This window comes from Callithrix jacchus, chromosome 17 (genome assembly GCF_049354715.1).
Source record: "Callithrix jacchus isolate 240 chromosome 17, calJac240_pri, whole genome shotgun sequence".
In the NCBI taxonomy this organism is placed as follows: Eukaryota; Metazoa; Chordata; class Mammalia; order Primates; family Cebidae; genus Callithrix; species Callithrix jacchus.
Genome location: NC_133518.1, coordinates 65,596,256 through 65,621,827, shown reverse-complemented (window position 1 = coordinate 65,621,827; position 25,572 = coordinate 65,596,256). Strand labels below are relative to the sequence as shown.

General features: G+C 41.0%; 1 protein-coding gene across 23 annotated transcripts in view; it reads left to right on the top strand.

The window, feature by feature from the left end:
- The window catches only part of NEK10 (NIMA related kinase 10), a 260,598-nt gene that overhangs the window by 28,568 nt on the left and 206,458 nt on the right, over window positions 1-25,572 (top strand). For all 23 annotated transcript variants that reach the window (XM_078354426.1, XM_078354423.1, XM_054247045.2 and 20 more), the window contains one exon: window positions 19,828-19,912. Coding sequence is in view for 20 of the 23 variants with exons in the window: in XM_078354423.1 (XP_078210549.1) it covers window positions 19,828-19,912 (85 nt within the window). In the remaining 3 variants the exon portion in view is untranslated. The remainder of the gene's footprint in view (window positions 1-19,827; window positions 19,913-25,572) is intronic.

Below are 25,572 nucleotides of genomic sequence, written 5' to 3'. Positions count from 1 at the left end.
GACAGATTGCTATGTTGAGTTCTATTCTAAAAGCATTGGGTAAAAGATGGCTTAAATATAAAGGTCTTCCATTGTGCCTGACCCCATATAACCTTGCTAAAATAGCCAGGATCACCCCTCTTTTTTCCTTCCCCTTTAACTTTAGACATATAGAAGAATTACACCTCAGGACATTTTCTGATATGGCTTGTTAACCCCTTTCTTTGCAAACATCAGATTTAGTGTTGGGTTGAAGGCTTAGATTCAATTCGATAAACAAACTGGTAAGCATCTACTATGTGTAAGGAAGGGAGGAAGTAAGTGGTGAAGAAGAATGAGAGGGTGAAAATTAAAAAAAGTAATAGGACATGTGGTCCTTTTCTCCCTGGTGACTCAAATTCTATCCTGATCAGCAAGACAATTACCCAATAAGGGAAAATATACTAAATATATACAATTTGTAGTAATACAATTAAAGCCTGCATGAGATTGCAGGGTCGGGGGTGGGTGGGAATGTGGGTCCTTGGTCCAGTTATGGTTGTAGATAAGACAGGTACATTCAATGTGTTATGCTACTCAATTTTGCCCTGAAAATATGACTTATTGGGAATTTAGTCTCATCTGTGAAGTGTGACCCCTTTCAACTCATTTCTCAATTTCTCCCAAATTGGTGGTAATGCTCTTCCTCTATGTTACTCTCCCCACTTGCAGCCTTTCCCTAAATCACACTTGTGGACACCTCCTGTCTGTGTTCTTTTCCTAAGATTGATTTGTGATTACTACCCCATTCTCAGAATGAAATTGCCAGATGGCATCTGAAACTGGAAAAGACTTGTTAATCCAGAGTCAGATAAGGTAACACTGCAAATACCTCACAGTAAATCTCAAAGGACAAGGGAACGTATCATCCGTGAACCTAGGTTACTCCTAGTTACACAATGGTAACTAATCTTAAAAAAAAAAACCTTTTATAATAGTATTTATTTATAATATACTACTATATAATATTTTATGTATTTATGGAGTACATGTGGTATTTTGTCACATAAATAGAATGTGTAATGATCGAGTCAGGGTATTTGAGGTGTCCATCACTTTGAGGATTTCTCATTTCTATGTGTTGGGAACTCTCTTCTAGCTACTCTGAAATAGACAGTACATCATTGTTAAATATAGTCACTTGACTCTGCTGTCAAATGATGGAACTCATACCTTTCATCTAACAATACATTTGTACCCATTAACCTACCTCTCTTTAATCCCGCCTGGCATTCACCCACCCTTCAAGGACTAAGGCATCTACTACTCTACTCTCTATCTTTATGAGACTGACTTTTTTAGCTTCCATATATGGGTGAGACCATGCAATATTTGTGTTTCTATGCCTGGGTTGTTTCACATAACATGATGTCCTCCAGTTTCATCCATGTTGCCACAAATGATGTGATTTTTTTTCTTTTTTATGGCCAAATAATGTTTCATTTTGTATTTATACTACATTTAAAAAATTCACTTGTTTGTTGATGGACACTAAGGTTGATTCCATATCTTTGCTATTGTGAACAGTGCCACAATAAACACATGAGTGCAAGTATCCCTTTGCTATACTGATTTCTTTTTCTTTGGATAGATACCCAGTAGCAGAATTGCTGGATCATAGGTTCTATTTCCATATTTTTGAGAAATCATCATAATGTTTTCCACAGTGGTGGTTCTAATTTGCATTCCCACCAACAGTATGAGTTCCCTGTTCTCCACATCCTCATCAGCATCTGTTAGTTTTTTTGTCTTTTAATCATAGCTGTTCTAACTGGGGAAAGATGATATCTTATTGTAGTTTTGATTTGTATTTGTCTGATGATTAATGATGTTGAGCTTTTTTTTCATATACTTGTTGGCTATTTGTATGTCTTCTTTTGAGAATTGTCTTTTGCCCACTTATTTTATTTTAGTTCTGGTGTACATGTGCAGAATGTGCAGGTTTATTACATAACTATACATGTGCCATGGGGGTTTGCTGCACCTATCAATCCATCATCTAGGTTTTAAGTCCCACATGTATTAGGTATTTGTCCTAATGCTCTCCCTCCGCTTGCCACACACCCCCTGACAGGCCCCACTGTGTCATGTTCCCCTCCCTGTGTCCATGTGTTCACATTGTTCAACTCCCATGTATGAGTGAGAACATATGGTGTTTGCTTTTCTGTTCCTGTGTTCGTTTGCTGAGAATGATGGTTTCCAGCTTCATCCATGTCCCTGCAAAGGACATGAACTCATTCTTTTTTATGGCTGCATAGTATTCCATGGTGAATATGTGCCACACCTTCTTTATCCAGTCTAGCCACACTGTCTTCCCCAATGGTTGACCTAATTTACACTCCCACCAACAGTGTAATGGTGTTCCTATTTCTCTACAGCCTCTCCAGCATCTGTTGTTTTCTGACTTTTGAATAATTGCCATTCTAAACTGGCGTGAGATGGCATCTCATTGTGGGGTGTTTTTTTTTTTCTTTTTTTTTGAGATGGAGTCTCACTTTGTCACCCAGGTTGGAGTGCAGTGGCATGATCTCAGTTCACTGCAACCTTCACCTCCTGGGTTCAAGCAATTCTTCTGCCTCAGCCTCCCAAATAGCTGAGACTACAGGCATGCACCACCATGCCTGGCTAATTTTTGTATTTTTAGTAGTGATGGGGTTTCACCATATTGGGCAAGCTGGTCTTGAACTCCTGACCCAATCATCTGCTTGCCTCAGCCTCCCAGAGTGCTGGGATTACAGGCATGAGCCACTGTGCCCAGCCCTCATTGTGATTTTGATTTGCATTTCTCTAATGACCAGTGATGATGAGCTCCTTTTTATATGTTTGTTGGCTGCATAATTGTCTTTTTTTGAGAAGTGTCTGTTCATATACTTCACTTTTTGATAAGGTTGTTTGTTTTTTTCTTGTAAATTTGTTTAAGTTTCTTGTAGATTCGGGAATATTAGACCTTTGTCAGATGGGTAGATTGCAAAAATTTTCTCCCATTATAGGCATGGGCAAAGACTTCCTGACTAAAACACCAAAAGCAATTGCAACAAAAGCCAAAATTGACAAATGGGATATAATTAAATTAAAGGCAAAAGCAAAAGAAACTATCATCAGAGTGAGCAAGCAACTTTGCCTACTTTTCTTTGAGACAGAGTTTCGCTCTTGTTACCCAGGCTGGAGTGCAATGGCGCGATCTCGGCTCACCGCAACCTCCGCCTCCTAGGTTCAGGCAATTCTCCTCCCTCAGCCTCCAACAGGCACGCGCCACCATGCCCAGCTAATTTATCCTATTTTTATTAGAGACCGGGTTTCACCATGTCGACCAGGATGGTCTCGATCTCTTGACCTTGTGATCCACCTGCCTCGGCCTCCCAAAGTGCTGGGATTACAGGCGTGAGCCACCGCACCCGGCCGCCTACATTTTTAGTGGTATTATTTGTTTATTTTTTGCTATTGAACTGTTTGAGTTCCTTGTATATTTTAGACATTAGTCACTTGTTGATGAATAGTTTTCAGATATTTTCTCCTGTTTAACAGGTTGTCTCTTCACTCTCTTGATCGTTTCCTTTGCTGTGCAGAAGTTTTTAGTTTAATATAGTTCCATTTGTCTATTCTTGTTTTAATGTCTGTGCTTTTGAGGTCTTAGCCATAAAATCTTTGCCTAGACCAATGTCCTAAAGTGCCTTCCTATGTTTCATACAAGTGTTTTCTTTATGCTTTCATCTAATAGTTTTATAGTTTTGGGTCTTAATATTTAAGTCTTTAATCCATCTTGTTTTGATTTTTATATATGCTGAGAGAGAGATAGGGATCCAGTTTCATTATTCTGCATACTGGTATACAATTTCTTCAGCACCATCTATTGAAGAGGGCATCCTTTTCACGGTGAATGTTCTCGGTGCCTTTGTCAAACATCAATTGGCTATAAATATGTGGATTTGTTTTGGAGTTCTCTATTCTGTTCTATCAGTCTATATGTTTGGTTTTGTACCAATATCGTGATATTTTGGTTACTATGGCCTTGTAATATATTTTGAAGTCAGATAGTGTGATGGCTTCTGCTTTGTCCTTTGGCTCAAGTTTGCTTTGGCTTTTCTGGTTCTTTTTTTGTTTCATATGAATGTTAGGATTTTCTATTTCTGTGAAAAATCACATTGGTCTTTTGATAGGGACTGCGTTGAATCTGTATATTGCTTTGGGTGGTATGGTCATTTTAATGACATTAATTCTGATCCATGAGCATGAAACACTTTTCCTTTGTTTGTGTCCTCCTTAGTTTCTTTCATCAGTGTTTTGCAGTTTTCCTTGTAGAGATCTTTTTACCTCCTTGGTCACATTTTTCTCGGTATTTTATTTTTTTTTTGGTAGCTATTGAAAATGGGATTGTCTATTGTCTTCTTGATTTATTTTTTCAGCTATTTCACTGTTGGTGTTTTAAAAATGCAACCAATTTTTTTGTATGTTGATTTTGTTTCCTGCAACTTTGCTGAATTTATCATACCTGAGTCTTTGGTTTTCCTAAATATAAGATCCTGTCATCTACAACGTGATACATCTTCCTTTTTTTTTTTTTTCCTGTTTGGATGCCTTTTTTTTTTTTTGTCTTGACTTATTCTGGCTAGGACTTCCAGTACTATGTTGAATTTGAGTGGTGCAAGTAGACATCCTTATCATGTTCCAGTTCTTCGAGGAAAAACCTTCAGTATGATGTTAGCTGAAGTTGATAATGTGATATATGGCCTCTATTATGTTGAGGTATGTTCCTTCTATGCCTAGTTTCTTGAGAGTTTTTAATATGAAGGACATTGGATTTTATCAAATGCTTTTCTGCATCGATTGAGATGATGATACATTGTTTACCCTTCATTCTGTTGATGTGATGTATCACATTTATTGACTTGTGTGTGCTAAGCCACCTTGTTTCCCTGGTATAAATCCCACTTGATTGTAGTGTATTATCTTTCTGATATGCTGTTGAATTTGGTTTGCTAGTACTTTGTGAAGGATTTTTACATCTATGTTCATTAGGGATACTGTTCTGTAGTTTTCATTTTTTTGTTGTTGTTGTTGTTCTGTCCTTGTCTCATCTTCTTATTAGGGTAATGCTGGCCTCATACAATGAGTTAGAGATAATTCCCTCCTCTTAAATTTTTTGGAACAATTTTAGGATGATCGGTACAGTTCTTCTTTATATGTTTGGTAGAACTCAGCAGTGAATCCACCAGTTCTCAGCTTTTCACTTTTGGGAAACTTTTTATTACTTATTTAATCTTGGTACTCATTACTGGTCTGTTTTTTCTTTTTTTAATTTCTTCTTGCTTCTACCTTGGGAAGCAAGGAATTTACCCAGTTCCTCTAGGTTTTTCAGTTTGTTAGCATATAATTGTTCATGATGATCTCTGATGATCTTTTATGTTTTTGTGTTGTCAGTTATAGTGTCTCCTTTTTCATTTCTGATTTTGGTTTGGGTCTTTCTCTCTTTGTTAGTTTAATTAGTGGTTCAACAATCTTGTTTATCTTTTTGAAGAACCAACTTTTTGTTTCATTGATGTAAGTATTGTTTTTTAGTCTCTACTTTGTTTAATTCTGCTCTGATCTTTTCTATTTCTTTCCTTCTGCTAATTTGGGGTTTGGTTTGTTCTTGCTTTGCTAGTTTCTTGAGGTGTATTGTTAGATTGTTTAAAAAAATTACTTTTTTGATGTAAGCATTTTATTGCTATAAACTTTCTTCTTCTTCTTCTTCTTCTTCTTTTTTTTTTTTTTTTGGTGACAGAGTCTTGCTCTGTTGCCAGGCTGGAGTGCAGTGGCATGATCTTGGCTCACTGCAACCTCCATCTCTTGGGTTCAAGTGGTTCTCGTGCCTTGGCCTGAGTAGCTGGGATAACAGGAGCGCACCACCATGCCCAGCTAATTTTTGTATTTTTAGTAGAGATGGGGTTTCACCATGTTGGCCAGGCTGGTCTTGAACCCCTGACCTCTGGTAATCTGCTTGCCTCCGCCTCCTAAACTGCTGGGATTGCAGGTGTGAGCCACTGTGCCCAGCCTAAACCTTCTTAGTACAGCATTTGCTGTGTCCTATAGGTTTTGGTATGTTGTGTTTCCACTTTCATTTGTTTCAATACATTTTCGATTTACATTTTAATTTCTTTATTGACCCAGTGGTCATTCAGGAGCAAATGTTTAATTTCCACGTATTTGTGTAGTTTCCAAAGTTACTCTTGTTATTGATTTTTAGTTTTATTCCATTCTGCTCTGAGAAGATACATAATATGATTTCACTTTTTAAAAATGTGTTGAGGCTTATTTTGTAGCCTAACATGGTCTATCCTGGAGACTGGTCTATATACTGAGGAGAAGAGCTGTATTCTGCAGTTGTTGAGTTCTTGGATAAAATGTTCTGTTAATGTCTGTTATGTTCGTTTGGTCTAATGTCCAGTTTAAATCCAATGTTTGTTTGTTGATTTTCTATCTAGAACCTCTGTTTACTGTTGAGAGTGGGGGTGTTAAAGTCTCTCACTATTATTATATGAGTCTATCTATCTCTTTTTATCTAGTAATATTTGCTTTATGAATTTGGGTGCTACAGTGTTAGTTGTACAAAGATTTAGAATTATTATTTCCTCTTGCTAGATTGATACCTTTACCATTAAAATTTATCATTGATCTAGTCTTTTGTTGAGGATTTTGAATGTATTTTGTATTTATTCAATGAATTCTTTAGTTCCAGAATTTCTCTTGGTTCTTTTTGGTAAATTTCTAATTTGTATCCTGAATTGTGTTCTTATTTATTTATATATTTTTTGCACTTTTCTTGTATCTCACTGAACTTATTTTGAAACAATAATTTGAATTCTTTTTCCATCATTTTGTGAATTTATTTTTGATTAGGATCTATTGTTGAATAATCATTGCTCTCCTTTGGAGGTATTTTATTTCCTTGTTTGTTTTCATGTTTCCTGTGTCCTTACATTGATATCTGCACATCTAATTTTTAAAATTGGCTTTCATATGGGAGGACTTTCTTCTGAGCATGAATCTATAATGTTGGTTGGGTAGGGTACTTTGGCTTTGATTTTGGGTGAGTACAGTTACACAGTATCTGTATGATTTCTTTCTCTATAAACAGTGTCAGTGGTATCTGAGATTTCCTCAGTGGCTTAGTGTGTAGCCTTATTCCTAGAGGCTGTGGTATAGTTTTGCTGGAGACTGGGACACCAGGTAGGCTAGTCTTTAGTCTTCAGGCGAGGCAGCAGTGGGATAGCATGCCTGTCCTGGGGACCTGGATGGCATACTCTTGCACCAGCGTTAGCAGGTCAAGGTAGGTCTATTCTTGGGACTCCAGGTGGCTTACTTGGATGCCAGTAGTGGTAACCATGGGCTGGACAGGTAGAAGGGTTCTCATGCCCCTGGGAAGCTGGTGTGGGATAAGTGATGATAGTGGCAGTTGTAGGACTACCCACTGGGTCCCAAGTGGTGCATGCTGGTATTGGTGGTGGCTGCAATGGGCTGGGCAGACTAGTTTCCAGTCCTGTAGGCAACACATGCTCATAGGTGCCAGCTGTGGTTGTAGTGGTTTGGTGGGTGCTCAACTTCAGGCCCTTAGGAGGAGTGTTTAGGTGCCAATGGTGGTACACTAGGTTGGGCAATCCCTTGGTCCCTGAACTATATGCTCTTGCATGGAGGGGAGGGTGAAGCTGGACTAGGCAGGCTGGTCCTCAGGTACCCACAGTTATGTGTACAGGTGTTGGCCATGGTAGGCAGGAATAGAGAAACCTCTAGGCCACTGGCAGAATGCCACTGGGTGGTAGTGGTGGGAGGTGATGTTGTTTTCAGTGATGGCAGCCTAGGCCAGCAGATGGTAAGCATGTGTGCCACTTCTGCCTCAGCCCCAGGTATGGTAGCCCATGACTGCTTGTCCCTAAGCCCCAGGGTAAACAGTCAGCTCTTCTCTTGCACCACTGTCCCAGCACTGCTGGCCTTCAGGATAGTGTACCCTCTTTTGGGGGTGGGACTCTAGAATGGTGCCTTGGTCAGCCCTGGTGGCAGCCTGTGTCTTGATCATGCCTCCTATCTGGGTGTGGTAGCCCACGGTTGCTTGTGCCTAAGCCCTGCAGGCAGCAGCTCACACTTCTCTTGCACCTCAGCTCCAGTGCTGCTGGTCTGTAAGAGTCTATTGAAGACAATGTTCTTTTTTTTTTGAAGATGGAGTTTTGCTCTTGTTGCCCAGGCTGGAGTGCAATGGTGCGATCTCATCTCACTGCAACCTCCACCTCTGAGGTTTGAGTGATTCTCCTGCCTCTGCTTGTGAGTAGCTAGGATTACAGATGCCCGCCACCATACCCACCTAATTTTTGTATTTTTAGTAGAGACATGTTTTCACCATGTTGGCCAGACTGGTCTCGATCTCCTGACCTCAAGTAATCCACCTGCCTCGGCCTCCCAAAGTGCTGGGGTTACAGGCGTGAGCCACTGTGTATGGCTGTGGGTCAAGGGGCTGTCCCATGACTAGGGTTGCAGGAGTCCATGGTGATAATGTGAACCACTGAAGGTCTCTCATTCACCCTTTCCCTGTATTGTAGTCTCTCTTGAATCCCAGCGGACCTTGGTTGAGCAGGCAGCCTCACTTCCTTCTCACTTCCTTCTCCTTCTTTACTTTAGGAATTGCCTGCCACTTGTCTATTGAATTACAGTATTCTCTTTTGGGTGACCTATTTGAGGCAGAATTATCTACTCACTATTTTGTTCCTTCTTATTGGAGGAAGCAAGTACAAGTCAGCTCTCCTGAACTGTTGCTCCTGGTAACTAATCTCAGTGTATGGCAGGATATGGAAACACATTTTGATCTTCTAATCTTTTTTTTTCTTTTTTTTTTATTCCAATCTTTTTTTTTTCTGTCCTGATGTCATTTGTCTGTAGTAGTGTTTGATTCTATTTCCATCTCATCTGCCTGAACAGGAAAGTACGAAGGGTGCTTGGTATCCAAGACCAGGTTGTTATGAGCTATGATGGGAAGTAAAAGTTATAAAAACATTATCATATTCTTTAATTAATTGACCTCTTATAAAATTGACCTCTATTTAGATATGACTTGTGTGAAGCTACTTCTTTGGGATTCCTCTTTGTTAGTCCATTCCTTGCAGGTGTGAAGATTCCGTATTATGAGGCATATATTATTGATTTGTGAAATAGACTTGCAAATCTGGCTAACGATGTAGAATTTTATGAAGTTATTGAAAGTGGTGAAACTGAGCTGGTGGAATATGACAAATCAGGCTCAGGCAGAAATAGGCCACCTGACAATTAAGGAAGAGAGCATTAGCAAGGAAGATGATGAGGGTATGTTTTGAGAAACAAAGAATAGGAGAGGACTTTGGGAAAAAATATATTCATAAAAACGAACCTCTTTTTCTTGCAAAATCAGAAATTAAAGAACAAATGTTGGATCATGTTATATGATTTTTTTTTCAGTAAAAGTATGCCAAAAATGTCAGCAGAATTCATTCTTACTTTGTTCTATTTACCAGGGCAATGCAGCAGTAAAACTTAAATGTTATTAAATGTAAAATAAAATACATCTTAGTTTCATAATTTATTTTTTAAGACGATGTTTCAGTCTTTCCTTCTGCTCTTTAATACAACATTTGGTGTTATTTTGAAGCGGGTTTACTTACCTGGCCTCGTTCTGGTGCTATTGTTCTAGAATAACCAGGATATACCTCTTCCCTTGCCTGTAACTAGAGGTAAGCTTGTCCTAGTTGCTCATTGTAGTTAGAATGAGTTGGAAGAAACCATTTAGTAAGACTTTATTTGTCAAAAAAATTAATTTACTTTTCTAAAAATAATGAGTTAGTATCCTTATTGTTTTATTCACCAGTTTCCTGATATATCTGCTACAAATTTGAAGAATTTTGGAAATGAGTCTGTAAGGAGTCTAGATGAGAAGTATGCTTGCACTATGTATAAGAGAAAACGTCTTGAATTAGGAGAAAACATCACAATGTTATTAGAAATTATCATAAAAAGCATTCTGAGAACATCATAGATACTTTATAACCAAGAGGAGTAATATAGTTATTTGTTTAGCTATCAGAGAAGTTGTTATCCATGTCCGCTCCAGGCCTAGATCATGAAGCAACTGACTCTTTTCCTTTCAATCTTTATCTGGTCCTCAGTACTGACTATCCAGACCCCATCACGGAGGGAGGTAAGATGAGAGGACCAGAATTTGGGATGTAGGGGGAATCGCTTCAATGTTATGAATAAGTTCTTGAAATAGATGAAGCTAATGAAAAGATGCCTTTTCTATGAATTTATCTCTTCAGCCAGTACAGAGGCCAGTAGAGGCCTTTGAAGTTTCTTTATTGCCTAAGGAAAAAGAAGTCTGGTCACCTTGGTAAAGTCTGCCAGATAGTTGAGAACTTCCCCAGAGACAGCTTCAAGTCAGCACCATAAACTGGGCTAAAGTTTCATTAATGCTACAAAAGTCTGAGGTTTGTGTCTTTTTTTTTTGGAGATGCACCCAGGCTGGAGTGCAGTGGCCTGATCTCAGCTCACTGCAGCCTCTGCCTCCTGGGTTTAAGCGATTCTTCTGCCTCAGCCTCCTGAGTAGCTGGGATTATAGGTGCATGTCACCATGCCCAGCCGATTTTTGTATTTTTTAGTAGAGACAGGGTTTTGCCATGTTGGTCAGGCTGGTCTTGAACTTCTGATTTCAGGTGATCCACCTGCCTTGGTCTCCCAAGGTGCTGGGATTACAGGCGTGAGCAACTGTGCCTGGCCAGGTTTGTGTCTTTATTATGTACTTAAAAGTCTTTTAATGGCCCACTCCTTAGCTGGTTCACAAAGGTCTTTGAGATCTTTTTCCTTCTTGGCTTCATCTCTTTATCCTGTCCAGTTTCTCTCCTGGACTTACTGAGTTTAGAGTGAAATTTCTGTTAGAGTGAAATTTCCTTTGAAAGTTATTCTGTCACCTCTTATCCTTTGACCATGCTAGTCCTCTGCCTGAGGCACTCTGTCCCCACCTCTTTGCAGGTCTTTTATCCCCTGCTCAAGCCACTGACACTGTTTTTTTTGGGAACATTGAGGCTAATATTGTTTATTTGGAATTTCTTTGCATTAAATTATTTTGATTGCTTTTAAAATTTTGGAAAACACAGAAAGTTATAAAAACATGAAAATTTACTATTTATACCTTAGAAATAGCTACATTAATTTTTGCTGTATTTCTTTTTAATCTTTTAACAGTTTTATGCTTTTTTTCTTCACTTATTTGATAGATTATTATGCACATACAAAACTACCTTCTGCTTTTACCCAGAGTAGAACTTTTTAAACAGCTGGATCATTGAGAATATAATCTTGTCTTATTGCCTCTCTTTTACTCTATTTCTCAATGTTATCTAGGGTATTTTAGGTAGATGTATACACACACACACACACACATGCACACACACACAGTCAACCCTTGGTATCCAAGGGTTCTGCATCATCAGATTCAACCAACTGCAAATTAGAAAAGTATTCAAGAAAAAACAATAAAAGCACAACAATAAAATATTTACATAGCATTTACATCATATTGGGTATTATGAGTAATCTAAGGTGATTTATAGTATATGAGAGAAAGTGTGTATGTTCTGTGGATTTTGGTAGCCATGGGGATCCCAGAACTCTGGAGGATACCAAGGGGTGACCACATATACCAAAAAGTCACAAAATTGTAAAGGTAGAATGGACTTTGAAGAAAACCTTCTTCAGCCTCATTTGTTGGATGTGGGAGATGAGTCAAAGTCCAAGGTCCTGAGACAAAGCCTTGGCTGGTCTCTTTTCTTTTATGCCTCACGGATTCCCTTGTTCTTTACTAATCAATGCACATTTAAAATTTGTTTTAGTGCACCAGGGAAAGTGTCACTTTGGTAACCAGACTTACTATTTACTGCTATTTACTACTGCCTGTGTAGCTCATTTACTTGGTTGTCAATAGGCATGCAATGAAAATGTTCCTACCTTCCCAGGAAAGAACTGCTTGTTCCTTGGCTACAGGTAACCACCAGAACCAGTTTTAAACCTGGCCAAATCGATAAATGACAGTTTCTCATAAGTCCACGAGTTTCTGAGAGCCAGGCAGTAACTGCTGCTTACATTCCAGGAATTGCACTTCCGCAGCTAAAAATCACCCACTTCCTAAACAGTCTTGTGAAACCTGCCCTTTCCTGAAGTTTCCTCTCTGCTTTGCTCTAAGAAATGGGGCCTTCTAAGTCCCTTTTCATGTTGTGAATAAAGACATACTCGAGACAGGTAATTTATGCGGGAAAAAAGTTTAATGAACTTGTAGTTCCATGTGGCTGGGGCAGCCTCAGAATCATGGTGGAAGGCAACGAGGAGCAAGTCACGTTTTACATGGATGGCAGCAGGCAAAGAGAGCTTGTGCAGGGAAACTCCCATTTTTAAAATCATCAGATCTCATGAGACTTATTCACTATCATGAGAGTAGCACAGGAAAGACCTGCCCTCATGATTTAATTACCTCCCACCAGGTCCCTCCCACCACAACATGTGGGAATTCAATATGGGATTTGAGTGGGGACACAGCCAAACCATATCACTCTCTTTTGCTGAAAATTCATCTTTTGTTATACATATTGATTTGTGGGCTCTTCCTTCTTTAAGCATCTCGAAGTTAACATGTTTAAAACAGTACTTTGATATTTCTCACTCAATATGAGAGAACACCTCAGTTTTAGTGTTCCGCATCAGCTAGTCCAAACTGCCATCATTTTGCTCGGACCATTGCAGTAGGCTAGCAGGGCTCCCTGCTTTTGATGCTTGGCTCATTATACTCTGTTCTCAACACTGCATTTAGAAGGATCCACTCAAAATCTCAGTCACATTATGTCAATCCTCTGCCCAGAGCCTTCCAGTGACTTCCCTGAAAAAAAAATCCAAAGGCCCTGTTCTTACTTTACACAGCCCCTAAAGCTCTGGCTTCTGCTATCTGTCTCACCCCAATCCCTATTGCTCTATCTTGGCTCACTCTGCTCCAGCCCTACTTGCTTCCTTGCTATTGTTTGCAGATTATAGTATTCCCATGTCAGGACTATATATTTAACTACTCTGCTATTCTGACCTAGACATACATATGGCTCAATCCCTCAAAGCATTCAGATGCTAATCTTATCAAAGATCTCTTCTCTGACTTGTCTTAAAATAGTGCACCCAGTACTCAATAAATCCTTAACCTTGATTATTCTCCACCAGCCACCACCTGATATGCATTTTTACTTGTTTTTGTGATCAGAATGTAACTTCATGAGTACAAGTGCATGGGTTTCTCCTCTGCTGTACTCCTGGGCTTGTAATAGTACTTGGCTGATCACAGGTGATGAGCATATATTAAATATTTGAAAACATTCTGAAATTTTCATTAATTGTATAAAGAAAGACTTCTAAGAATGCCCATTTATATCCTGATTGTAGGGGCCAACATGATCCATTTGATGGGCTTCTGATTGGGTGCACATTCCATGCTAGATTTAGTAGGGGACACAGAGAAAGAACAAAGACCTATTAAGAACAGTAAAGTAAGTCAGTGAGAATTCCCTAAATAATCATTTAGGATGAATTTCTTCAGATATATTCTTGATTTTTTGTTTTTAAAGTTTTGCATTGATGTGAATTTTACTTTTGCAACTCTCCAAAAAAAAACAGGACTCTGTCTTATGAATTTGAGGTGATATTTATTCTGAAACAGGCTTGAATTCCTCCATTTTTAAACACTGAGTCAAAGATGGCAGGTTCTTTTGGTTTGCCTTACGTGTTAATGAAAACAGTACTACAATGTGAAAAGGGCTGTGACATCAAAGAGACAGAGTGTGCTACAGATGGCGGTCAGCGTTGTCACCTCTGCCTTCTGCATCAGTGCCTGGGTTCAGTTACCCCTGCTTTATTGTAATAGCACAGTTTTGTGACTGGTGTTTTGCTTAGAACCCTCACGTCACATATTGGTTTCTCTTAACAGTGCAAGAAGCTGAAACCCCGGCTACTCTTTCCCCTCTCAAATATTGTGTCTCCAGTGCTTTTCCTTCTCTTTATTTTGATGGCAGAACGTGGCACCTGATGCTGACAGCAGAATGGCAGGTGGTCATGGACAGGGGTAGCAGGAGCTGGTCACGCTGCCTTGTATTAATAGTCCTGTGAAAACAGTGGCGTAAGTTCAGTCACAAGGGGGACAAATATTTGCCCGCTTATGAATTTGCTTCTCTGTGTGGCTGCTATATTGAGACATGGCCTCTAGAGAAATACTATCTTTGCAGACAGACAGGTTTTTCAGGGCTGCCCCTATGCCACTCTGCTGAACATGACTGTTCCCATATTAAACATATCTATGGAGTCACTTTCTCTTCAGCCATCCCTTGTATAGACTTAGGTGGAGAGGAGGGATGGCAGGAGCACTGGAAGGGAGTCTGGCACCTGGCTCTGTTACTTACTGTGCAGCTGTGTACTGAGCAGACACTCAGCTCTTCCAGGCTTCAATTACTGAGCCAGTAAAATAAAGATGACCATCTTTACAATCTGTCACTATTATTCACTGTAATTCTCCAGTTGCACTAAGCTGTGTGTTTCCTTGTCCTCCAGCTCTTGGCAAACGGATATATATATTGTCTTACAGAGCATGCAATTCCCCTTGAACACCAGCACTTCATCCCATGCACCCGTCCTTGCAGTGGGTTAAGGGCTGAGAGCCAAGGAAGGAACAACTGCTCTTTCAGAGGTCAGCGCAAAGAGACGAGAAGCCAAAGAACTCAGCCACCAGGAATTCTATTTACATTTACAGCAGCAGAGGCCACGTAGAAATATTAATAGCTTTGGGCTTCAGTTCCCAAATTGCAAAACAAAACGAAAATGCCATTTGGTTGGAACAGAACTTTCAACTCTGAGATTTTTCTGGAACTCTTCATTTATGTACACTTCTTTATTAAAAAAAAAAACTATTCTGGAATTTTTGTTCTATACTTTTTCCTGGGAGGTGGGAAGGAAACAAACTTTTTATATTTATATTAATATGAAAAGTCACTGGAAAAGTCATGAAATGTCCTCATGAAGATTGTATGTGGCTAACAGTAAAAATACCAAGTGAACACATATTTGTAGCATGAATCATCTCTTAAAATGTCCCATGACTTTTCCTTTAAATAATGAAAAGTAATTAGCATTCAACATCACTAGGTTGCTAGCAGCTGTTGCAACCTGATCATTATTTCCTTTAGATCTTCGGGATGTAGTATCTCTTCAGGCTACATGCTGTCTTTAGCTAACCCCAGCGCCTGAAAGAGAAACTTGTCATGTACCCTCTTCCTAATCATAAAGATTAAAGATATCCTCTTTGTATTAGGAGCCTTAGAATATCTGTGTGTGTGTATGTGTGTGTGTGTGTGTGTGTATACAGGCATATATATATATATATATGTATATGTATATCTTTGCAGACAGACAGGTTTTCCAGGGCCTGAAAAAAATATATATATATATACATGCCTGTACACACACACACACACACACACACACACACGGTTATTCTAAGGCTCTCTCTCTCTCTATATATATATGTATATATGGTTTTTTTTTTCTCTTTCTTTTTTGCCAGAATTTTGCTTTTCTTGCCCAGGCTGGAGTGCAATGGTATGATCCTGGCTCCGGGGTTCTAGTGATTCTCCTGCCTCAGCCTCCTGAGTAGCTGGGATTACAGGCATGTGCCACCACACCTGACTAATTTTGTATTTTTAGTAGAGACGGGGTTTCACCATACTGGCCAGCCTGGTCTCAATCTCTCGACCTCTGGTCATCTGCCCACCTTGGCCTCCCACAGTGCTGGGATTACAGGTGTGAGCCACCGTGCCTGGCCAGAATAACCATATTTTTAATAAATGCCCCATAGACAATGATTTTGAATTCAAAATGTATTTCAAATTTGGTTTATTTTTCCCAATGCCGGTATGTCCGATCTGAAGTCAGGATGAACCACAGTACACTTACTAATGTGGCCTCAGATAATTCTGCCTGGCTGGCAGTTTCAAGATTGGTTGAATCCTGACCCTATTTTCAGAAGAAACTGGGCTTTGTCCCCTTGGCAAAAACGGGTCACCGACATGGTGCTTGGGCCAGAGGAGGGGCTGAGGTGGCAACTGTGGTGGCAGCACAGCTGCTGGGAGCCAGGAGTCTTGGTGGTTGGAAGAAGAGTATTTCTCAGCCAGCAATGTTCTTTGCACATCTTACTCAACATCTCTCCATGGAGCCAGGCCTTGTTGGGGGACTGTAATCTATAATGAGCACTCAGGAATACAAGGCTTTGGGAGGAGCCTACCTATCAGCCTCCTTCCCATGAGGTCAGTCTTCGTAGGCGGAAGGAATGGTGAGTGGCTTGGGAGTATGAGTGGGGTAGGGTGGGGAGAAGCACTTCTAGTGGTAGCCACTACAGATGTTCATCTAACTCTGAGGAAGGTGGGTCTGATTCACTCAGGTTTGAGATATGCAGGTTTGGGGGCAGAGTTAGATTTCTTAGGATCATGGAGGAGACAAAGCTGAACTGTACCCAGAGGCCAAGGATCAACATGGAACAGGACAGGCAATAGGTGGCTTGGGTCCACAGCTCAAGTAATTGCTCTGTCTGACAAGGGACAGATCTTTATTTTTGTTGGATACACAACCAGCTCAGCTGGTGGGAGATGTGGAGAGAAATTATGTGGATTCTAGTCTAGAATAGCTTCCATGATCTCCCTCACTTTTTCTTAGCTGATTATGAAATAGAAAATGCTTTGTATTTTAGGCTTTTGCTAACGTGTGCACTAAGCACCACTATGGAACTACCTTGGAGGGCAGTGTGAGCAAGTGTCACCTGGCTGGGGCCACTTTCTGTTTCCAAGTTCCAGTGCATGACAGTGCTCAGCCTCCCTTCCTCACCTCAAGAGGTCAGTCTGAGCTGTGCTGGCCACTTCTGCACCACAACATACACTGTGGTTAGAACAACTGCAGGTGACTGGCCTCATGTCATGGAGAACATCTTTGAAATTCTTTATGAGGTTTCAGTGTTGAAAAGCCACAGAAGGGTTTCATGGGAAGCACCTTAGGCACTTGGCTCAGCCATGAAATGAGAGGGTCAGCATGGCTGGGAGGGAATGAACAAGGGGCAGTGGAAAGAGATAAGGACAGAGGTATACTGGGAAGGCCAGGCCCTGGAGGGCCTGTGAGTCATGGTATGGACGTTGGTTTTTACGCTGAATGACATGGGGTCTGTTGGAGGGTTTGGGCCAAGGAGTGACATGAATGGACTTGTATTTATAAAGAATCATCTTGGCAGATGTGAGAGAGCAAAGGAAAGGGCAAAGCTGGAAGCAAAGATGCCAGGTAGGAGGCTTTTGCAATGGCACAAGCAAAAGATGATGGTGGCTTGAGCCCAGATCGGGGTGGAGGAGAGAGTGAGAAGTGGCCAGGTTGTGGAGACAGATATTTTAAAGGTAGAGCAGGCAGTATTTGCTAAGGAATTGGCAAGGAATGTGAGGGAAATAGAGGAGGCAAGAACAACAGCAAGGGTTTCTGTCTGGTCACCTAGATGACTGGAAGGATCAGGCCTGAGGGAGAGTTCATCAAGTCAGTTTCAGACATGCTAACTATCAAACCGAGTCAGGAAGCCACAGCTTCTGGTTTCAGTCTGGGCTCCGTTGCTCCAACTCCTTGGTTACAAGCATCCTCAACAACTGATGTGAAACCCACCTTGCACCGTGCACATTCTATAGCCTGTGAAGCAACACTGGGAGCTGACTGAAAAGCTTGACTACATTTACTACTAGCTATAACTGGATGTGGGACAGCTGAGCAACAAAATAGAAATTGTTCTCAGTGGCCCAGCAGGGTCAGGAAGGGATGTGGGTGTCACCAAAGAGCATAGACTATCCCTACCCTGACTTCCTGCTTCTAAGCTAACCTCAGCTTCTGAGCTCATAGAGGCATGCCAGTGGAGGGATTCTGTCTGGACTGATGAGTTCCCTTAGGTTTAAATCTAAGTGAGAGGTACCTAAACTGAGACCAATCCTTTAAAACACTGGTTTAAATCAGAGAATTGGTCATCAGTGCATATCTGAGGGGCTGCTGGGTGCAACACCCTGTGACCACCTCTAAACTGGATTGGTGTCTGGCTTCTTTCAACAGCATTGCAAAGCTGCAGTTGTCCTTAAAGACCTGTGAAAGGATGCAACTAAATCATTCTTTGCAACTAAATAATCACACTGGGCTTTTAAACATAAGGAAACGTTGAAAGCCTCTCACAATTAGTGGAGTGAATACTTGTAGCATTCGATGCTGTTGAGGTGATACTTTTAAGTTAAGTCCATCTTTAGAAATCTGATGATGGTATTTTGGATATTGGCTATATCCAATATTCAAAGCAAAAATCGAGTTTTTGTTTTTGTTCCCCTCTGAACAGACCTGTGGTAAATACACCTTCCGTTTCTGTCATAATATGACTTCTCCTGTGACTGTGACTTTGATTTTAAAGGATTCTGCTGAGTTTCACTGTAGAACTGTAGCGTGGTGTTGGTGTTTTGCCCGGAATCCTCCCGTCCTCACCCTTTTGGTTTTGGCCTCTTCCTGTCCAGCAACACTTGCACCAGCCACCTTCAGGTTCCTTGAGTCTGCCTTGCCTGCAGGCACAGAGAGCCAGTGGTAGTGTCTGGGAATGTTCCATCAGTCCCTCCTGCAGCTCTTGGCCAATGGCAACAGCTTCAGTAGTATAGAAAAGCCCAGTGCCCTTGCCTCATTACGGGACAACTCTCAGGGGTAACTTACATTCCAGAGCCCCACTGTGGGATCGGGTTGGGGGAGATTTTTCCTGATGCGACACCCTCGCTTGGATTTCTCCTCTTCCCCTACCTGTTCCTCCCACTCCCTTACTGGGCTCTCCTGAGAGCATGTTTTCAATCATTAATTTGCGCACACTTCATCTTCATCTCAGGGTCTGCTTCCAGGAAAACTAATCTAATAAAAATACTTTATCACAGAGTTTCCCAGACTGAGCACCAAACTGCCCCTGGATTGCAGAGAACTCTCAGGAGGCACTGTGAGACATTTTCAATTTTCTAAAAAAACAAACCCAGAAGCCCCCTCAGTGCTACTCAACATCCATCAGATATAGCATGAAGAACTGAAGGCAGTTTGTGATTTCAATGTTAGGTCACCCTCCCTTCCTTTAGCTGATGGCATATCTTTCACAAGCTGTATTTTCAGTGGTTGCGATGATTAAAAAAAAAATAAACAAGTGCTCTGTGAAAGTCAGGGGAAGAGAAAACAAGGAGGGTGAAGTCTAAACTGATTCCCAGGCTTGAGAAGTTGGTTTGTGCCCACTAATGCACACACCCCCATTAATAAATGAGTTTGGTTATGAACATCATCTTTTGATGTAATGTATTATTTTTTCCAATGGGTACCAAGTTGTTAGGGGATACGTTCTTACTAAGTTGGACCTACCTAAATTTTGGAACATTTAGCTATTTCTTTTGATCTTCTTACGTTACTATGAAATATGACTGGGTTAGTAAGGGTGGTGGCATGAACCATATAAGTTTGAGGGGCCCCCCCTCCACACTGATAAAAATGGTTTAAATGTGTTTTGAATTAAAATGGGTCAAGCATTCAAGTACCAAATAACAGTCCCCAGGGCAAAAAATCTAAGTGCTGCTCATGTTCATTATACTCCTTCATAGCCTTGCATTTTTATGAATTGTCACACTGGGCTTTTAAACATGAACATGTTCTGTTGTTTTCCTTTTTCAGAGAGTGGGTTAATCGAGCCCCATCTATTCATTTTCTGAGAGTGTTAATCTGTCTGAGGCTGCTAATGAGGGATCCATGCTATCAGGTTGGTTGAAAAAGTAATTTTTTTTACTTGTTATAAAGATGAAATAAAAAACTAGTGGGCTTTTCTTTGAAGTAGTCCATATTTACTTTTTGTTTTCTCTCTCACAACTCAATACCTTCTGTATATGGGGAATATCTCATGTACTATTTAAAAAGATTGGAGAGGAGTATTTTAATGGAGATAAAAATTTGTATATTTCTGTTGTATTACTTACAGAATTAAGTGGATTGAACTTTTGGTCTATGTTTTCATTGTGAGCTGGCATTTTAAACCATTTACTGTTCAAGGAGGTATGCACTTGGCCACATCTTCAAACGTGTTCAAGGCCAAGCAGCTCCCTAGGTCAAAGTCAGCAGTGATGAGTAGCAGCCTGCTCATGTTGCTGAGACGCAGCCAGTGGAAAGCCACGGCCTGCAGCTTTACTATCTGCTCTAGGGTCAATCCCTTCCCAACCTGCAGCATCAAATTTGAGTTAGAGGTGAGCAAGGAGTGTCCTACTTGTCTCAGAGGAGGGTACTGAGGTCAAGAATCTTTTTCTGGCTGGGCGAGGTGGCTCAGGTCTATAATCCTAGCACACTGGAAGGCTGAGGTGGGTGGATCACCTGAAGTCAGGAGTTTGAGACCAGCCTGGCCAACATGGTGAAACCCTGTCTCTACTAAAAATACAAAAAACTTAGCTGGACATGGGTGTGTGCACCTGTAGTCCTAGCTACTCAGGAGGCTGAGGAGGGGCAATGGCTTAAACCTGGGAGGTGGAGGTTGCAGTGAGCCAAGATGGGGCCACTGCACTCCAGCCTGGGTGACAGAGTGAGATTCCATCTCAAAAACAAACAAACAAAAGAATCTTTTCCTTCTTTCAGTAGTTAATTTAATATGCTGCTGCCTCTGTTTTTTTTTTTTTTTTTTTTTTTGAGATAGAGTTTCACTTTTGTTGCCCAGGATGAAATGCAATGGTGTTATCTCAGCTCACTGCAGCCTCCACCTCCCTGGTTCAAGTGATTCTCCTGCCTCAGTCTCCCAAGTAGCTGGGACTACGGGAGTAGCACCACCATGCCCGGCTAAATTTTGTATATTTAGTAGAGATGGGGTTTTATCATGTTGGCCAGGCTGGTCTTGAACTCCTGACCTCAGAGGATCTTCCAGCCTCAGCCTCCCAAAGTGCTGAGATTACAGGCATGAGCAACTACACCCGGCCTCTGTTTACAGTGCCTCTCTAACTTCAACGTGCATGGGAATTACCTGGACATCTTGTACGTGCAGATCCTGATTCAGTAGGTATAAACTGGGGCCCAAGATTCTTCATTTTAACAAATTTTGTAGGGATGTTATTGCTACTAGTTCACGGCCCACACTTTGAGTAGCAAAGACATAGTGCTTTAGCAGTAAGGCTCTAAAGAAAAGCTTACTTAACACATTTTTTTTTTAACCTAAAAACTATCTCTTTTTATCCCCTGTCCTCATAAGCTGCTAGGAAGCTCACACTTTTAATTCTGCACTTGATTTTATTGATGAATTCTTATTTGAGTCAGAATGTGTTTCCTTGAAGTGCCAAGTCTGGAAAAGTAACCATCTTTTCCAAACTTGGCATTTTTTTTTCTTTTTTTTGAGACGGAGTTTCGCTCTTGTTACCCAGGCTGGAGTGCAATGGCACAATCTCGGCTCACCGCAACCTCCGCCTCCTGGGTTCAGGCAATTCTCCTGCCTCAGCCTCCCAAGTAGCCGGGACTATAGGCGTGCGCCACCATGCCCAGCTAATTTTTGTATTTTTAGTAGAGATGGGGTTTCACCTTGTTAACCAGGATGGTCTCAATCTCTTGACCTCATGATCCACCTGCCTCGGCCTCCCAAAGTGCTGGGATTATAGGCGTGAGCCACCATGCCTGGTCCCCAAACTTGGCATTTAAGAAAGTGTTTTGGTACCAACCAGGTACAGAGCCTGCTCTGATTGGACTCTTGTGGGATTCATGGGTATTACACATCCTTCCATGAGCAGAATGGTCCTCTTCCTCATATTGTATTCTAAACTGGCCTTGTGCTATTATAGTTTAGCTAACCACAACCCTTAGGATATGTGAACCAGGGCATACTTGAAATGGTTTTCTGTCCCGGTTGCTCACAGTTTTCTGGGTAGGTAAGCATCCTTATTTTCCTGTGACCAACCGTACGGAACTGTGTGTTCCATACATTTCTGAGCTGCTTTTTGCAATTCTGTTTGGGGATGGGCCATATGTTTCCTTTTGCCTGGATCAGTCTTATTACCTGCTCGCTGTTGCTACCTAATTATTAATAGCACTCTCTTTCATTCCCCAATACATCTCAGTTTGGATGAAAACATTGTATGTGTAATATTTATGAAGTTTTTCAGGAGGAAAGTCCAGTTAATCTGACTAGAACTAGCAAATATTTGCCCTAGAGATGTTCTATTTGTTCAGAAAAACTGTTGATAAGGGTGTCGTACTTTGCTGATCTCCCATCTAAAGTTCTGCCTTTCTTAGTCTTGTTCTGGGTAGATTGGAACAGGGTTGATTGTATTGCCCTCTGAAGGAAAGAATTCAGAGACGACTTTGTTTATGAGATTTTGCGACCAAGACACACATTAAACGAATATTGTCCTGCTGGCGAGCCTTTCCATAGAAGGGAATTATCTCTGAGTCTGTCCTCCCTGGCACTCTCTCCACACAGAAGACCACGTGCTCAGGCAGTTGTTTAACATCTTGAGGTGCCAAGAATTGTTGGCTGTAGTCACAAAGCTATGCTGGGGTTTACTACAACTTATGAATTACGCCAGTGACTCTCAGCATGACTTTGTCATGGGTATTTGTTCCTTTCCTCTCTTGTTCAGTGTTGCAGGGTCCATAGCAGCTCTTCAAACCATCTTCACCTTTCTCACCCAAACCCTCTCCTGCCGCTGCTGTTCTCATCAAATTGTATCATCCTCTGTTTTACAGGGAAGTCCAAAGCCATCCCAGTGGAGCTGTCTTATTTTCTCCTCATTGTTCGAAATATTTGGGTTAATCTGCAACTTTACTTCTCTCATATTTCGAAAGTAATATTCCTCCTCCTGGCCAAGTCTTAACCTTCTACCTGCTGTCTTTCTATTTTCCCTTATCACAAAAATATTCTTCTCTTGATCCAGCCATTCCTTCAAGTCTTCATCCTCTTTTCATACTATATTTCTGCAAAGCCCAGGCTATGTCTCTTGAATCCAGTTCCTTTGCCCCAGGACTGATGTATTATACAACTTGCACGTTGAATTCTGGGTGCAAGGTTCCCTCTGGAAACCATTTAAATAGAACACACTGTGCCGTGCTTCAGTCCTCATTCCTTGACGCAGAGGTTGCAAGCTAGTGGCTTGTAGACTGGATCCTGCCTGCCGGCAGAGTTTCCATTATATGTTTAGTGAATGTTCCAGCAAGGAAAGACTGGAAGGAATGAAGAGAAGCCATTTTGAAGATAGAATTGTTTATAGAGTCTTTTCAGAATTAAAGGAAGGGCACCTATTGAGATTTCAGTTGCAGCTGGAGTCCTAAGCAGGATAAAGATAAACATTCACCTCGATTCATTATAGCAAAGCCATAGCACGTTGCTTATCAAAGATAAAGAGAAAACCTTAAAAGATCCTGAATTGCAATTATGTTAGAAACAATAATAAAAATTGTTGGATTGAGTAGTCTTCTCTCAGGCTTACATACCCCAATCTGTTTTTAGCAGGAGACACATTTTACCACGTTTTCTGTTTGCCTGTAGTGATCCTGAGAACCTCTAGCTTTTATTCAGCATTTTCTTGATATTATTTACATGTTCTGTTCTTAATCTTGTCTTCCTAAATACCCTTCCTCAAAGTTTTTTTTTCCCTTTATTGTCTTCTCCCATATCTTCCAAGCTCTTGGCTTCAACTATCTTTTTGTTGTCGTTTATTCACAAGTTCCTATCTTCAGTCTCAAGCTTTCTTCTTCAAGTCCCAAGTTTCCAGAGACATGTTAGTTAGACAAATACCTCAATGATGCCATAGCATAGTGGTTCTCAATGTATGGTCCCATGTACTGTTTACAGGTCTCTGAAACCCTTTCAGGGGTTCCACAAGATCAAAACTGTCTTCAACATGATGCTAAATGATTCTAAATGATGTTATTTGTCTTTTCACTCTCTCTCACACATGTGCAGTTGAATTTTCCCTAAGCTACACAACCTCTCATAACTCTGGCAGCTGATGGAACATGTATATTGTGCATTCTTGTGTTTTAAAAATTTATCACTTTTAATTTCTAATGCAATAAATACAAACAGATACTTTTTTTTTTTTTTTTTTTTTGAGACAGAGTTTCGCTCTTGTTACCCAGGCTGGAGTGCAATGGGGCGATCTCGGCTCACCACAACCTCCGCCTCCTAGGTTCAGGCAATTCTCCTGCCTCAGCCTCCTGAGTAGCTGGGATTACAGGCACACGCCACCGTGCCCAGCTAATTTTTTGTGTTTTTAGTAGAGACGGGGTTTCACCATGTTGACCAGGATGGTCTCGATCTCTTGACCTCGTGATCCACCCGCCTCAGCCTCCCAAAGTGCTGGGATTACAGGTGTGAACCACCGCGCCTGGCCCATAGATAACTTTCTAACCCATATAAACAAAAGCTCTTCAAAGTTCACAGTAATTTTTTATTTTTTGAGACAGAGTCTCACTCTGTTGTCAGGCACCAGGCTGGAGTGCAGTGGGGCAATCTCGGCTCACTGCAACCTTCGCCTCCCGAGTTGAAGCAATTCTCCTGCCTCAGCCTCCAGGGTAGCTGGGACCACAGGCATGCGCTACCACGCCCAGCTAATTTTTGTATTTTTAGTAGAGATGGGGTTTCACCATGTTGGCCAGGATGGTCTCCATCACTTGACCTCGTGATCCGCCCGCCTCGGGCTCCCAAAGTGCTGGGATTACAGGCTTGAGTCACCGTGCCCCGCCGGTTCTTAGTCATTTTTAAGAGCGTAAAGGGGTTTGAGACCAAAACTTTGAGAATAACTTGTAGAATATTATACTCAGTAACTTTAAAATGGAGCTCTGCAGTTCTTCCCCTCATCCTTGAACTTTTGGAATCAATTCTGATTCTTTTATTTTTTTTTCCTGATTCTTTTAATGGCACCATATTTTGTCAGACTGAGGGTAGAAAACTTTAGAAGCATCTATTTCCTTTATTCTCATCGTCCTACAAATCGAGTATACCAAGCCTTTTAGAAGAGTGGTTACTGTTCCAAACCTAGAAAGATAGGTAAAGGCCGGTCCACAGAGAGGCATTAAAATCATAACCTTTGGATGATTAAGCTTTGTGGAGCCACTGATGATTTTTGAACAGAGAAGTAAATGGTCATACCAGTGAGTCAGTGTTAGAGGATGTGCAGGGTGTTCCGCTTTCGTTGAGTTAGTTGCCGCATAGGTTTAGGATGAGTGCACCTAAACGGAAATGACAGTTTTGGCGGTAATAGAAATACACTGGCATAATGTGCCCCATTTTTAAAAACATGCTTTTTGCCAGTATTGTATTATTGGCTCTATTTGTTAAAAAAGGAACAATTCAGGGGGTAAGCTTAGCAAGGACATTGTTCACCTTTACAGATTGAACTGAAGTTCAGATTCACTAGGGGACTTTCTCCAGGTCATTGGGCTCAGAAATACAGAAAC